Source organism: Dermacentor silvarum, chromosome 6 (assembly GCF_013339745.2).
Source record: "Dermacentor silvarum isolate Dsil-2018 chromosome 6, BIME_Dsil_1.4, whole genome shotgun sequence".
Lineage (NCBI taxonomy): Eukaryota > Metazoa > Arthropoda > Arachnida > Ixodida > Ixodidae > Dermacentor > Dermacentor silvarum.
Genome location: NC_051159.1, coordinates 8,047,973 through 8,063,429, shown reverse-complemented (window position 1 = coordinate 8,063,429; position 15,457 = coordinate 8,047,973). Strand labels below are relative to the sequence as shown.

At 49.9% G+C, this 15,457-nt stretch overlaps 2 protein-coding genes across 3 annotated transcripts in view; one reads left to right on the top strand and one right to left on the bottom strand.

Moving 5' to 3' along the window:
• Nucleotides 1-15,457, top strand: part of LOC119456414 (putative deoxyribonuclease TATDN2) — a 362,817-nt gene that overhangs the window by 114,052 nt on the left and 233,308 nt on the right. The window lies entirely within an intron of this gene.
• Nucleotides 1-15,457, bottom strand: part of LOC119455274 (LHFPL tetraspan subfamily member 2a protein) — a 130,253-nt gene that overhangs the window by 9,479 nt on the left and 105,317 nt on the right. The window contains exon 2 of one of the 2 annotated variants that reach the window (XM_037716677.2): nucleotides 4,959-5,202. In XM_037716677.2, coding sequence (XP_037572605.1) covers nucleotides 4,959-5,148 — 190 coding nt within the window. In that variant the 5' untranslated portion in view covers nucleotides 5,149-5,202. Of the gene's footprint in view, nucleotides 1-4,958; nucleotides 5,203-9,648; nucleotides 10,795-15,457 lie in introns of those variants that run through there. The other variant, XM_049668677.1, reaches the window with a different exon arrangement.

Below are 15,457 nucleotides of genomic sequence, written 5' to 3'. Positions count from 1 at the left end.
GGACGTGGAACGTATGGTAGCCGTTTCATTAGCAGAATCGCAATTTGCCTCTGTTCACAAAAGGACACGTAAGTGATCAGTGCTCGCACGAGAACAAGTTGCCATATTTCTTGCTCTCTCTCTCTCTCTTATATCGATCTGTCTTCCGAATTTTCTATATTGAGGCCTCACTGCAATTCCACGTCTCCACGCTGAGTACTATCATGTAGGACACACGCTAGCAGAGATATTTTAACCAAAGAGCTCTCTCTACCTAGCCTCCACTGTAGAATCCTTCTCCCCTACTCAAGAGCCCAATAATAAATGCAGAAGGCATGATGCATTATATTACACACCAGCAGTATCAGCGAAATATTGAATTCTAAAAACAGAACATTAGAGCAATAGGTAATTCAATTCCGGCGATACATCACCAGTACGGGGTTAGATTAGAAATGAAGTCACGACAACTGAGTACTCTTTAAGTAACTGAATGTGTAACTGAATACAACGCTCAACATTCATAATGTTGTTGGACAATCTCCAAATAGGAAAGGGATAGAGCTAGCATCAAAATAATAATAACAATAATAATAATAATAATAATAATAATAATAATAATAATAATAATAATAATAATAATAATAATAATAATAATAATAATAATAAACGAGAACAATCGCGGTAACATCGCAACCGCTATCATAAGGACCCTTCAAAGGTGACTACGCCGCAGAAGAACAATCTATGCGGCGAAGCACGCTTTGCAGGTAACAACGTAATTTAACGCGTGTGCCATTTAAGTTTACCCAAATTTGATCTCTACCGTTGTGTCGTCACAGATGATGAAAAGTACTCGCGAAGTGAGTTTTGAATGCATTCAGTATCAACACGCCAACCTACTAAGTCATCTTACACCTTCACCTCTGTGCTTTGACAAGCAACGTGATGATGCTGATGATAAATGAGTATTTATGGTGCGAGGGCCAGGCAGGAGGCAGTTATTTTAACCGCGTAGATGAAAATACTAGCTTCAGCGCCTAACCAATGTAGTTAAAAAAGCGTTTGTTTCACGTTAGTAAAATAAGAGTAATGTAAATAAATAAATGAACCGACTTGAAAAGCAATTACATCACTGGCTTGTCGCAGGGTCTGAGGAGGTTAAACTCCTGTCATTCGGTGCCCAATGGGTACCTTGTCTTTAATCCTTTTTCAAAATAATTTCGGAAGCAATTATATAAAATTTTTATCACCAATATAAAATCCGAAGCACGAGGAAATATATGGAACTTGTTTAAGCGTAGCATTGCTATAATGTTTTGTAAATCTCCTCCTCCCCCCCCTCGTTAGCATCTTCATATCCACCAAAATCTGTTACACGACATCTTTTAAAGTCAGTTCGTACTGTCAAACGGTCTGTTTCGCATCAGTGCCTCCATATATGTGGAAGCGAGCCCATAAAGTCCAGATAAATGGAAGCGAGCCCGATAAAAGCGTATTTTTGTTTTCCTAAACGCATAGCTGCAGATGTAACATCACAAGCAGTTCCTCGCTTGTGATGTTAAATCGTCGATCGAACTCCGCTTTCACGCCCCAGATGTTACATCAGTTTTTTTCCTAAACTCTGGCACCTCCTGGTGTAATATTTTTTACCATGTACTATACATCCACCATGACTTTTGAAATTAACTTGACTTTTGATCCTGGATTGCCGCGTAATGTGGTGACATCTGAAATCTACAACGCATTCATTTTTCGTCCTCGGTGACGATGCAGCAGTAACTCTCAACCAAGGTATCAATTTTCCCAAAAACCAGTGCCAATAGAATTATTACACGCTTGACATGATGTCGTCGGCAGCTACCTTGATGTAACAGCAGATTATTTGGCTTATAATTCCTGGTATATACAACTTTGAAAATGGTTAAAAATGTTGTCCAAAGGGGTGGACGCATGGCCTGAAGAGGGTGTACTAATTTTATATGGTATCCGACACGGTGCCAAGCAAAGCGATCCGACGCTCGACACTGCCCGCAACGCGCGGATACGGCAGAATAAATATCGCCAGTGTGCGGCTTCCATAAACAACAGCGCGTTTCAAGTGGAATGTCATATTGGCGCAGCTTGCTTCGACGTGGTGATGCCATGGGATCGCGCACTCAGACCACCATGGCCGCGTTGGCCGGGCCAAGGCGTGTCCGTCAGCACCTTGCACATCCGCGATGGTGGCGCAAACCAGGCAGGCTACAGGGGTGGCGGCTCGCTGTTCTCACGACAGGCGACGGACGCACTGCTCCAAGCTTTTGACAGCGCACGCCTGTGACTAAGACTCTTCCGCGCTCGGCGGCCAGTTGTCTCTAGTGGTACCACAACAAGTGGACACGTACTGAGTCGCACCTCGATTGCAGGCCCTTAATTACATATTAATGCGTTAGCATTAGGAGTGCCCAAGTGGAAAAAAGTGAAGGCATGAAATGTGGCTATATATACAAAGGTTATAGCAAAGTACCCGCGAAGTGGCTTATATAAGCCTTGTATGCTGACCAAGTAAGCGCACGTCTGTTCTGCGTAACACAACAAAAAAGAGAAAAAAAAAAATCACCGACGATTGCGATGCTCCCTCAAGCGAAATTTGAGCGCAACTCTATACGTGTTTTCATTTCGCGACATATTGGCTGGCGCGGACAATCTGTGTCGCGCGGCACGTTGCAAACGGAGCGAAGTGTGGCGTGACTGCCTCGCTAATCTGGAGATCGCAAGAGGCAGCGCGTGGGTGACGCGTGGGCGCAATTCACAGCAGCCGCCGCAGACAGACCTCCGCTCATGCAGCGCTTTGTTTTATATATGGTATCGTTGGACGCGTTCACCGCATGTCATCGGTGAACAGACGACGGAGCGCTACTCTGGCCCCATTCCGAAGCGGTCGTCGCCTGTCTTGCGCGGCACTACGCATTTCTTTTTACGCTTTCCCCATACCCTCCTCCTCCGCTTTCCTCCTCCCGCTCTCTTCGCTATCGTCGTCTTTCATCGCCCGCTGCGCTCGCGTTCGCTCTTTTATCCTTCGCTGTGCTCGTTAACTCGGTTACGTCGACGCTCAACGCGGGAACGGGCGCCTAGAGCCCCAACCAGACGTAGGCGTTGGAAAGCGGCCGCACGCGCCGCATCGCGCCTGGGCGCGTACGGCATCAGGCGCGGAGACTGCGTCGCGTGTGGACGCGTTGCGGCGTGGACACCTACCACTGCAAGAATTTTTACGACCGCGCCGGAAGCTGCCACCACGTCGCCCGCGCGACGCTCTTCACGTGACCACAGAACGACTATGACGTGACCACGGCGAACCAGCGTGACTTCCGGAATGACTCTTCGCGCGGCGTGCAGGCAAGCCCGGGCAAGCTGCGTGCTTTGTGTTCGTCGTTCCGCGCGTGTGGTAGGTGAACATGGCAGCCGCGACGAAACGCGCAGGGACGCGCGGCAACTCGTGCATCGTTTGGGTGCGCGCCCTCTTCCTCTATCGGACGCGACGTGACGTCGAGTGAGCGCGGCGCGTGCGGACGTTTTCCAACGCGTACATCTGGTTAGGGCATAAGAGCTGCGCTCTAAAATAGCTTCCTGAATCAAACCAGGGCATATAATGTCGGCTATATATAATATATATATTATATATATACACTACAGGACGAAGGCCTCTCCCTGCGATCTCCAATTACCCCTGTCTTGCGCTAGCGTATTCCAACTTACGCCTGCAAATTTCCTAACTTCATCATCCCATCTGGTTTTATGCCGACCTTGACTGCGCTTCCCTTCTCTTGGTATCCATTCTGTAACCCTAATGGTCCACCGGTTATCCATCCTACGCATTACGTGGCCTGCCCAGCTCTATTTCAACTAGAATATCGGCTATCCCCGTTTGTTCTCTGATCCACACCGCTCTCTTCCTGTCTCTTAACGTTAGTCCTAAGATTTTTCTTTCCGTTGCTCTTTGTGCGGTCCTTAACTTGTTCTTGAGCTTCTTTGTTAACCTCCAAGTTTCCGCCCCATATGTTAGCACCGGTAGAATGCAATGATTGTACACTTTTCTTTTGAACGACAGTGGTAAGCTCCCAATCAGGATTGGGCAATGCCTGCCGTATGCACTCCAACCCAATTTTATTTTTCTGTAAATTTCTTTCTCATGATCAGCGTCCCCTGTGAGTAATTGACCTATATAAACGTACTCCTTTACAGACTCTAGACGCTGACTGGCGATCCTGAATTCTTGTTGCCCTTGCCAGGCTGTTGAAGATAATCTTTGTATTCTGCATATTCATCTTCAACCCAATTATTACACTTTCTCGATTAAGGTCCTCAATCATTTGCTGGAATTCGTCTCCATTGTTGCCGAATAGGAAAATGTCATCTGCAAACCGAAGGCTGCTGAGATATTCGCCGTTGATCCTCACTGCTAAGCCTTCCCAGTAAGAGCTTGAATACTTCTAAGCATGTAGTGAATAGCATTGGGGAGATTGTGTCTCCTTGTCTGACCCCTTTCTTGATAGGTAACTTTCTACTTTTCTCGTGGAGAACCAAGGTAGCTGTGGATAATGTCGGCTAAATATATATATATATATATATATATATATATATATATATATATATATATATTGCAGATGACGGTGGTTTGCTCGTCGAGTGAATTCCTGAACAACACTCTGCAATGTGTTGAATGCGTGTTAAATCATGGACCCGGGACCTCAAAGGGGTGCGACGTAATGCTAACACAATTCTCTCGCATTTACCGCTAAATCCGCTGAATTTCTAACGTTTACACTAAATCTGTGATTATCCATTTCATGAATGTCGTCATCACACACATACATATCACATATCTCTCATAAAGGTCTCTCCTATATGTGTATATTATAAGAGAGATCACGAAGGTAAGTAGGCGGGCCAAACACCTCTTTGTATATGTCTGCGAGGCCACAACTCGACGCACGTACCGATGGAGGGCCGGTAGAGCTGCGGCGGCCGCATGGTGGCGCCGGAGAGCCGTCCCCGGATGAGCGGCCGCTTGGGGGCGCCCACCAGCCAGGTGGGCGTAATGACGGCCGCCAGCATGGACAGCGCGGTGGCCACCGTCAGCAAGGTCCACAGCAAGGTGCGCGACGTCACGATCACGTGGTTGCCCATGGCGCCCCTCGGTCAGCGCCCGACGGCGTCACGCCGCCAGCTCTGGCCACGGGCCTGCGACACCAGAAGGCGACGGGTCAAACGCATGCACGCCTAGACTAGTGCTTCTTCGGTGCATGCAGGGACGTGGGGACGAGACATGCATTTTCTGACGTCACGCATTTTTTTTACAAAATCGTCCGCCCTGTGTGCCTCGTCATCCTTCATCTCTATCTGCCGTCCAAGTACGGAGTGGCAGGTGAGAGCGCGCTGGCTGAGGAAGATCTGCATGCCATTTTCAGTGAGTAAAGGGTATCTTTGTCGTTGAATCCTTCCGCACACTAGTCCCGACTGCAACGCACCGGCCACGTTTTACCACACCACATGGGTATGCCTCCTAATAAACTCAATACCGCGCAACTCACACCCTAACGCGCAACAGTGCACTGCTACTACCGACCGCAGCCGCTGTATACCTGTAGATGCCGTAAATTTCTTGCTCGACAACACGTCAACGTTACGAACGCTAACTCCATCTCACAAGTCGTTTGCGGCACTGTGCAAGCTGCAGGACTCCTTAGCCGAATGACCCTCGAGATGTGTTCGTCCGCTGTGCGTCGTCTGCTCAGCGGTTGCTCATTTCGCGGCATACGACGTGCATGCGCAAGGTTCCTTACATGACAAATATCGCTGTAACGTATCATGCACGAAGAAAAAACAAAATCCTCTAATCCTGTCACTAATCACTGTAATCAGATAGTAGGTACGCCCGGAACTATATTCCACTGCGCGAGGATATTGCCTGTGTACGCCTCGTGCCTTCGACAGCGCTTCCCATGGCAAGCTTTGCTGTCCAGCGGGTGTTGACTCCCGGGACCAGCTCGATCTGGCCAGGAGAGCGTACCGCGCGGCTGCGGTTCATGAAGTCCTAGACTGAGGGCTCCACCCGCGACCGAGGCGTGCCTGCGGGCAGCACCCCGGTGCGACTTTGTGCGCCAATAAAATGTGCAACGCACGTTGGATCTGCAAACTCCAATTCAGGCGGATGCCGTCACGTCATAATGACGAAGGCGACGCATGATGCTTGTCGAAGGAGGAATGGTGATGACATGTGCGTACAGAGAAAAGTACGACAAGTGCCAAGCCATACTTCGGGCGTCCGTACCTCTTGTGCCACACTGGGACACGGACAAGACTGAACAACACAAGCGCTCGTGCTGCCCAGTCTTGTCCGTGCCCTTCTTGCGCTCTTTTAATTTTTATTTATCGTTGCCCCTCCGTTGCGAGACACGGAACAAATCAATGAGGACAAGTGGCTCTCCGCTATCAAGGGTCCCGATGCCGGGGCGCAACTATGGGCTGTCCAGAGGGCCCACGATGCGGCGGTCGGGCATGGCCTGACTGTCCCAACGTGGGAGTCGCGCGTGCCTCAGGACTTTCATTAAAGCTTTACATCCATCCATCGATCGTAGACCAACTAGCGCAACAACAAGTCTTGTCAAGCGATCATTCTGGAGGTTTGGGGAAGAACGGACACACACCCAGTGGCACAAACAGAATGACGAACATCAAAGACAATAAGTGAATCAATGAATTCGCGAAATATAATTCACAATTTTATTAACGCGTCGGTGTGCTTTAGCGGTAGCAGTGACCTGACATCATACGTTCAGGCTTTACGCGGGAATCATAGTGCGACATAACCAGTCTGAAGGATCTGCCAAGGGGCGCATACTGACCGGATAAATCGAAGAAATCCAAGTAAATCAAGCAATCCGTTAAATTTCATCATTACAGTAACAGATCGGTTAGTTTAGGGATGCCTGTGAGCCGACATCATTTGTTCACATTTATTGTAACGAGTTTTTTTAAATGTATTTATGTATTACGGAAGACAGAGGTGCGCGTACTTGGTCAGCATACAAGGGTTGTATAAATTAACCACTCCACGGGTACTTTCATATAACGTTTACAAATAGATCCACAAATATATACCCCGAGATAGCGACCGACCCAACAGCCGGGCAGCCACGCGAAACACTGGAAAGTTCGCGAAGAAAGATTCACTTTATAAGTTTACCTCTCTCTTTCTGTAAGCGGCATCCTCCCCGTTGGTGTATGTTCACCACGTTGTGATCTATTAGAGTGCGCGCCCATCGCAACCGCTATTATGGCAACGGTAGGTGACAATAGGCAACTAAATAACCAGTGAACCTCAGCGGGAATCCAAGATGGGCCACCTCGATTCTGAGCCTTGCGCTCGACCGACTGCGTCATACCAGAACAAGAGGGCATACGCGCCCAAGCAGTATACGGCGTGCGCTACCCGCACCGGCGTTCCGATTTACGCTCGAGCACCACTCGCTTGCCGCACGCGTGTGTCTTGCGAAAATCTGCACATGCCGCGCACTGGTTCGTGCACAAATTTCGGTTTACACTGCATGCGCAAGCCCAGTGCAAACCGAAATGTTTGCGCTAGTGTGCCGACATGTGCAATTTTTCCCGCGACCGCACGCGTGCGGCAGGCGTGCGGTGTGGCGTGCGGCTCGAGCGAAAATTGGCCCTAACAGGTGGCGACTTCGTCACCTGGCGTTGTCGGGGCACATGCCTTGTACTTGCATCGTGAAACGATATCTCCGACACGCTTCGCCATGACGCGCGGCTCCTATGCTGCGAACTTTCAATGAACGGCTAACAATTCAAAGGAAACAAAATTTCAATGTGTGAAACCACTGTATACACTACCTACATGCTTCCCGTTCTTCCTGGTAATATGTTCGATCCTCTTACTTTTTCTTTGCGATTTATTATCAGACCTCTTCATTACTGTGCCGATGTGTATTGCGTCTCGTTTTAGTTTCTTCCTTGTGATAGTAAGCTAGTATTTTGAGCTGTCTCTTTTAAATCTTGTGAGCAGAAATTATGTATGTGATCTCGCACAATGTCCTGCCACAGACTATGGAGAGGGTAGAGGAGTATAAAATAATAACCCGCCCACCCTTGTTCTGAGAGCAGCCACTGTTCTCGCCAGCAAAACGAGATATCACAGGCCTCGGCTTATAGCACGTCATTGGTAGACGAAAGCTGCCACAGTAGCGAGCAGGAATCGAAGCGCAACGCACGAGTGGCCAGTAGCAACGAGAACAATACGAGGATTAGAGAAATGCAGAAATGCCATCCGAATGACCGCTACACGGGTAAAAGAAAAAAAGGAAAACAGAGAGGGGCGGAAAGATAAAAGAAACGCGGGGATCTGCACAACGACTGCATTGTATTCTAAAAGAGCCAAAGACCGAACTTAGCAAGTTTCAAGAACATTTACTCAGTCACAATGCAAAGTTTGCCTTTATTTCCTCCGAAAAATCCAACAACTCCAGCAAATTTGAGACATTTTCAAACCGGTACCTCAGTAGAAACGCAGGATACAGCTTACACCACACCTCAATAGTAGCGAAGAAACCCAGGACAAACTACGGCATGCAAACTATCGAATATGAAACCATGCGTAATAATCTAATACGTACCCTAACATTGTTGATGTCGCTAGAGATTGTAGATCTATTCGCCAATTTAAAGTCTTCATAGTGAACATTCTAATCTCCAGTTTAAACACTTCATAGTGAACATGTTTCTTTCTTGTGATCTAGATCTGTTGCATAAATGTTAATGCAATCGTGAATTCTTCAGTGTTAAGGATGCTTGGTTTTTGCATTAGTGATGTAATTTAAATGTTACTTTTATATTAGTGATGTATTAACTCGTTCGTATGTTATTTTACAAGCTACTTGTTTTCTGCAGTGTGCTTAAAATATTTTGTATGTAGTTATGAAATGTATGTTTTACAAACTGCTTTTGTAACTTGCAAATTTCGCTACCTCTGCTGCCCCAGCAAGGAAAGGCCTAGCCAGGAGGTTTAAGCCATCCCTTTGCCTTACCTCGCGGGCAAACCTAAAAAAAAAAGTGTACCAGTAAATTGACGAAAGCGCAGTTTCAAAATAACGTTAGTCTTTAACTGATTTAGCGTGTCTTACAGGCCCGCACGAAATCCCCTGTAGTAGGAAACGCAAGCGCTTTATTCAGCGAACAATACGAGCAATAAACACTATAGGAGCGCCGTTCCCGACATGTATCATCTATCAACAGCAAATGCAGTATGTGACACAGGAGATGGAGCGCGCTAGACCATAACCGACGAGTCGGCACATCTATGCGTGCACGAATGCGTCACTTTTAGACAACCGATCTGGCGCGCTCTATCGTCAAGAAACCTCATTTCGCGCGAAATTCGGTCTCTTGATGAAAACAGACGCAAAGGATAACGCATCTAAGTTAGCTGGGTTCTCGCGGCCGGAACATGGCAGGGAAGCAATTTCCGGAAACCCACGAAAGGAAGCGCGGCAGTTTACGAAGGGCGGAACTGAGAGAAGGAAGAAAAAAGAACTGATCCGGAACAAGTCCAGCTTCCTGCTGGAAGTATCTCCTCGCACTAGGCGCTCCAAATACATCAGCACAACGCGCGAATTCTGCAGTTTCAGTTTCAGCGCAATCGAAAGAACCGCAGGCGAAATGAGCGCCGAGAAGTATCCAAAACATAATACACAAAGAGGGAAAGATACAAACATTCAGTCTTCTTAGAACACGGTGTCATAATGCACGAAATTTTCACGTAGACACCCGTCAACACAAACTAGAAGAGAAAAAAAATGCGAAACGACTTGCGCGCAAACTGCCAACGAGGCAAAGACAGCCTCACAGGGCGCACACTTTGGTCGGGTTCATGAACGAACCGACGGGGCACTTGAAGGCGTCCGCGAATTCGGGCATGTTCCGCAGAGGCCCGTTCACCCGAAGCCTCGCCGGGCTGCGACCGTGTCGCGGGGCCGCCGTCTCGTCGGCGCAGTGCGACGCCGCGTAGTAGACGAAGAACAGCTGTCGACTGTTCAGGTCGGCAGCCGTCTGCAGCCGGAAGTCGGCGGTCAGGTACGCGCGGTACGCCTCGAACGCCGGCACCAGGGACAAGACGTCCAGCATGTCCTGCACCGACGACGACGAAGTCGCGGAACCCGCGTCGGTTTCGGCGCCGCTCGTCGAGGGCGACCTGAGCGGCGCGTACTGCTCTTCGACGCAGGCGCGCACGCGCTGGAACATGGCGGTCGCGTCTTCGGTGGCCTCGGTCAGGTTGCCGTTGGCGTTGAGCGCGCTGTGGTAGAGAAAGCGCAGCAGGGCGGCGTACACGCGGGGGGCCACGCGCGGTATCTGCAGGTGCCGCACGGAGGGGTCGTCGCCGAGAGCCATGTTGAAGACCGGCAGCGGGATCTCGAGCCGGTGGAAGGGCGGCGCCAGTCGGGGGTAGGCGGACAGGAAGCCGCCCGACCAGCCGCTCCACAACTGCTGCTCCCGGCCGCCGCTGGCCGACGAGGGCGACACGCCGAATCCTCGGCGCTGGCGCGACACGGACTTCTTGAGCCAGAAGTAGTAGAAGTAGGCTAGCGGCGACATGGGCATGTTGGTGTACAGGCCGTCCAGGTACTGGCGCCGGAACGACTCGTCCTCGATGGCCGACGGCCGCACCAGGTCCCAGCCCATGTCGCGCAGCGCCTGCAGCGCCGACGTCCGGAACTCGCCCGTGGACTTGAAGAACTCGTCCACGTACTTCTCGAAGACCACCTGAAGCGAGCGAGCGGGAACCGCGCCGCGCTCAAGTTGGGCGACGTGGCTCCCTCAAGCTGAATATACTAACGGGTGGTTTCCTCGGTTCCGAACTGACCCTCGCTCCTGGACATCTGACATTAAGCACGCACGGATGACGTGCACTTCGCGATGTGAAATCCGAGATGCAGAGGTCTGAGGCCTCCTACGTCACACGCAGAAGCGTACCTCGACGTAGTCCCTCTTCAGGACCACATCTTCGACCAACAGGTAGCCAGTGCAACGAGCCAAGTTCTCGCAATAACAGCGCAGCACGTCAACGGCAGCGAGCAGAGGACGTGTCGCAAGGAGACGGCTGTAGTCTGTAATGTTACGCCAACAAATTCATGGCCCTCGGATCGCATTCTCTATAGGGTCGCGTTCTCAATTTTGGAGTTCGACCTGCACCTCCATGCTCATCAGTGGACTTGGGTACGCACGTGCCGAATGAATTCAACTAAAGGTATTAAACGCACGAGGCTACACGTAGCTGCCACCGACCGAAAGGTGGGCGTCTCCTGTACCACGATAAGGCCAGTCCGTACACAGAGCATCATTTACGTGCCTGCAGATGTCCCTCGAGAAGGTCCTGGACGTCTCCCTCGGCGCCCAAGTAGGCGAGCGACATGTTGGCCGCCAGGTACATGGGCACCGCGGGCTCGAACCGGTCAAGCAGGCGCACGCACAGCTGTCGGGGCGTCAGCGGCGCCGCCGCCGAGCCCGGGGTGGCGTAGGCGCGCGACGTGGCATCGCGCAGCGTCGCGTTGGCCATGAACGGGCTGAGCGCGGCCACGATGCGGAACAGCACGTAGTTGAGCAGGTCGGTGACGCGCGGCAGAGAGCCCCGGTTGAACAGGCCCAGCACGTAGCCGGGGCACGCGAGCTTGATCAGGTCCTGGGGCGACGCCACCGGCGGACGCGTCAAGTCGCACGCGAGAAATATGTGTGCTAGCATGCATCATTCGTTCGAGTTGCGCATTCGTGGCCGATATCGACTCGAATATACTGGGGCTGTTTGTTAACAGGAGAGAATTAGATTTTGCGCAACAATCTGCTTGCGTTCTTTTGTAGCCCTTTTGCATTCTTTTATATGAATTTTTGCATTCATTTTGCAAACCCGGCGCTTTGAGTCCCCAAACTTCGCATGGATATCGCGCCGAAACATTAGCGCCGGTACGTCACTATGAGGTCACGAATTTCGAAGTACGCATTTCCAGTTTTACGCAGATTCTGCGCAGCAAAAGTTTTAGGTTAAGGAACCGCTTGTAATGCAACGGTTCCTTAACATTGTTGTAAGAATCTGACGAGACCGGGGTAGACGCTGTCACAAATTCATTACGCCACGGTGAGATGTTGCTGGAACATTAAGGAGGTGTCACCAGCAGTAGTTAGTTTTTCAGACTTTTTTTTCTGTCTTATAGCAGGCCCCCACTCTCGGAAAGAGCTATCACTTTGCTGTCGCAGAAGCATATTCTGTACTAGAACTGTTTCCTAGTACAAGAGCAGTAATTTTCTATCCATCCCGCACTCTGACACTACGCTTGGATAGTATTCCGCTGTTCTGCAAGGAATCAACGAACTTAACCTTATACTTTCTGCAGTTCACTTCCTAGTAAACCTTTACGAGCGGCAGCCTGATGCAGAAATTCTTCAAATAGGATAGCGCGGTGCCTGTTGTCAGAAGACGTCATGTGATCAACGTGACAAATAAAGGCAGCTCAGCCCTGTATCAGGCATAGAGCCCTAAGGTTGGCATTCAATCGCATTCGCCATCGGAACATCGCGTCGTCGCATGGGTCAATATGGCCTGCACTCCGAAGCGGAGGCGGCTTTCACCGAAACAGAAACTAACATACAATCAGACGTAACAGATAGTGTATTCATCATCAACATAATTTACGTCTACTGCGGAACGAATGACTCCCTCATTGAGACTCACCTCAACTGACTTCAATATGAAAAAAAGTCAAGGTGAGAAGGATACATTTGCATGTATGTTAATTTAATGAATCCTGCATCGAGGCCCGTCTCCTATCCTCCTATTCCACTTTCCCTGCCCACATTTTCCCTTCTATTTTTTTCTACCACGACCTCCCTATTAATTCTCCACCACTACCTTGTTTATATCCCCCAAACACTTTCATCTCGATCCTCATTTGTCTCTCTTTCACTCCTGCGATACTTTAGGGGAGCAGGGAGGCTCACCCCTTAGCCTGAATCACCTCTCTCTCTCTCAGCGCCCTTACTCCCATCCCTTGAGTAAGGCCCTTCATCGTATGCCTGTGAAAGCTTTCTAACTTTATAGCACCACTAATTCTCTGCCGTCCCTCACAGCGCTTCTATCTCCTTGTCATCCGTTCTCTTACTCGCAATTTAATAGACCACCGGTTATCTGCTCTACGCACTAAAAGTTCTGCCATACTCCACTTCTTTCTTTTTATTTTAGCTGCACTCATTTGCTCTCTAATCCATACGGACGTGTTCCGTTATCTTAACGTTACACGAAGAAACTAAGGACCGCGGAACTAGCGACGGAAAGGAAAACGCGAAGTATTACGCGGGTGCAACTCTAGCCGTAATGCAGCCTCGCATTTAGTAAGATTGTGTGTCCCAGAGCCGCTTGTCGTAAAGACAGGCGCAAGCTGCGAGTGTTTATCCAGGAATGCGTCCCTGCCGGCCATAAACTTTTACGACTCGGCCCCAACGTGAGCTCGGGCTACTGCAGGCCGAGGGCTTATACCGAAAGCCCCGCAGCGAGCACTGTAGCGCGCATTCGTCGCAATACCCGAAAGCGGGAAAAAGTTACGTACTACAGAGTAACGACGACACCATCGCCAAATCTGAACGAGTAAGAAAATCCGCGAAAGGACACACGAAGACCCTTCTCGGAACCAAGTCTGACACGCAAATTTACGCAATGTGGTGGTCCATAAAAGCGAGGGTTCCTGCATATTCGAAATGCAGCCGCAGACAAACAGTGGTTATACGCTGAGTTCCTTGCTGTACTGCGCATGCAAATGGCTGGCGTCGAAGTTAAAAGGCAGAATGCTACCGATTGGCAACGATTTTAAACCGAGGGTTCACGGCCATAACCTGAAGTTAAAGCGTTCCAAGGTAACGGCCGAGCGTGCTTATGTGCGAGACGCATCTTTCAACACGACTACAATGCCAGATTTGTCGCACAACTGCCGGCTACTGGACGTGGCAATCAGTCAAGGCGAGCTTCTAACGCAGAAACAAAGACACGCCGAGGCACAGGTAGGACACACGCGGTGTGTCCTATGTGCCGCGTCCTTGTGGTGTTTGCGCTGAAAAAACTCGCCTTGACCCGATGAACCAACAAGCGCAAATCGCAACTCTGGTCACATTCATCGTCGTCGGCACACGGCACGCTGCGTTGCGAGGCATCAGATCCTCTCGGCGCTGGCGAGTAGTCCATTGCCGTGGCGGCGCAATCACTTGAACGCCTTCTCGCAATCGAAGGAACCGGGATTAAAACCTGGCTCGCGGGCACCTTGTGAAAAAGCGACGCCTCCCGTATCCACGGAAAACTTGTCGATATATATACCGGCAAGATCGCAATATACATCGGTCGTTAAAGCGGTCTTCGCCACTAAAGCACTCATATAGAGGAGGAGCCAACTTTCACGAGCACCTTTCGGGGGAACGGCAAATCGTGGACATTTCCTAGGTGCGTCGCGAGTTAGTTGCAAAACGCCAAACCAGTCTTAAGCGGTCACCCCCGCACCATTATAAAGAGTCTTTTAGAGCTGCTGCGTTGCTTTGAGAGGACAAACCCAATCGATTGATCAGTGAATTAAACTATGTCGATTTCGGTGCCGAATACATAAATAAAGTAAGCAATCAACTATGTCACCTTTTACAGCTAAGCTGCATATGCCCACACGCGGAAATAACCCTATTGTAAAACTATCGAAAATTCACGTCTCGTTCGCTTGTTATATACCTCAATTGGCATGGAAGGGTACGAATGTGACTTACACGACTGATAGGTCATGAAATTAATAACATCACATGCTTGTCAGTTACGTCACGATTAACGATAATAAAATCACGTGTGGCGCATACACGTATTGGATATGCGGGTATGAGCCAGGGACAAGAAAGAAAGAAACAAACAAGGACGGAAAGAAAGAAATCACGTGTAGCTCATGCCGGGGCCGCACATTTCAGTTTCGATGGTCCGCCATCTGTAACGGGTGCATGGGCGGTGCAACTTTTCACTTGTTGTGTATTACCGCGCTGTAGCGACGGCGAAGAATAAAAAACTGCAGCCTGCGTCACGAGGACGTATAATGCTTGTCGAGGGAACAATGTTGACGAGAGGTAGGTGTGTGTGCGTGAAACAAAGACGATATATATATATATATCCGGCGTGGAAACGACGGCGAACGCCAAACCCCGAGAAAAGCGCAAAGAAAGCTTCGCTCCAAATAAAACGGTCGCCGTCGTAAAGTATAATAAACTCGCGTGTGTAGGCGGTGGCAACCTGTGGGAAGATGTCGTCGGTGCCGAAGGCGCTGCGCAGCATGGGCGCCCAGCGCAGGTAGTCGATGGCCGGCAGGTCGACCAGGGCCATGGTCTTGCACCGAGACAGCGCCAGGGGGTCGAGCTCGGGCCG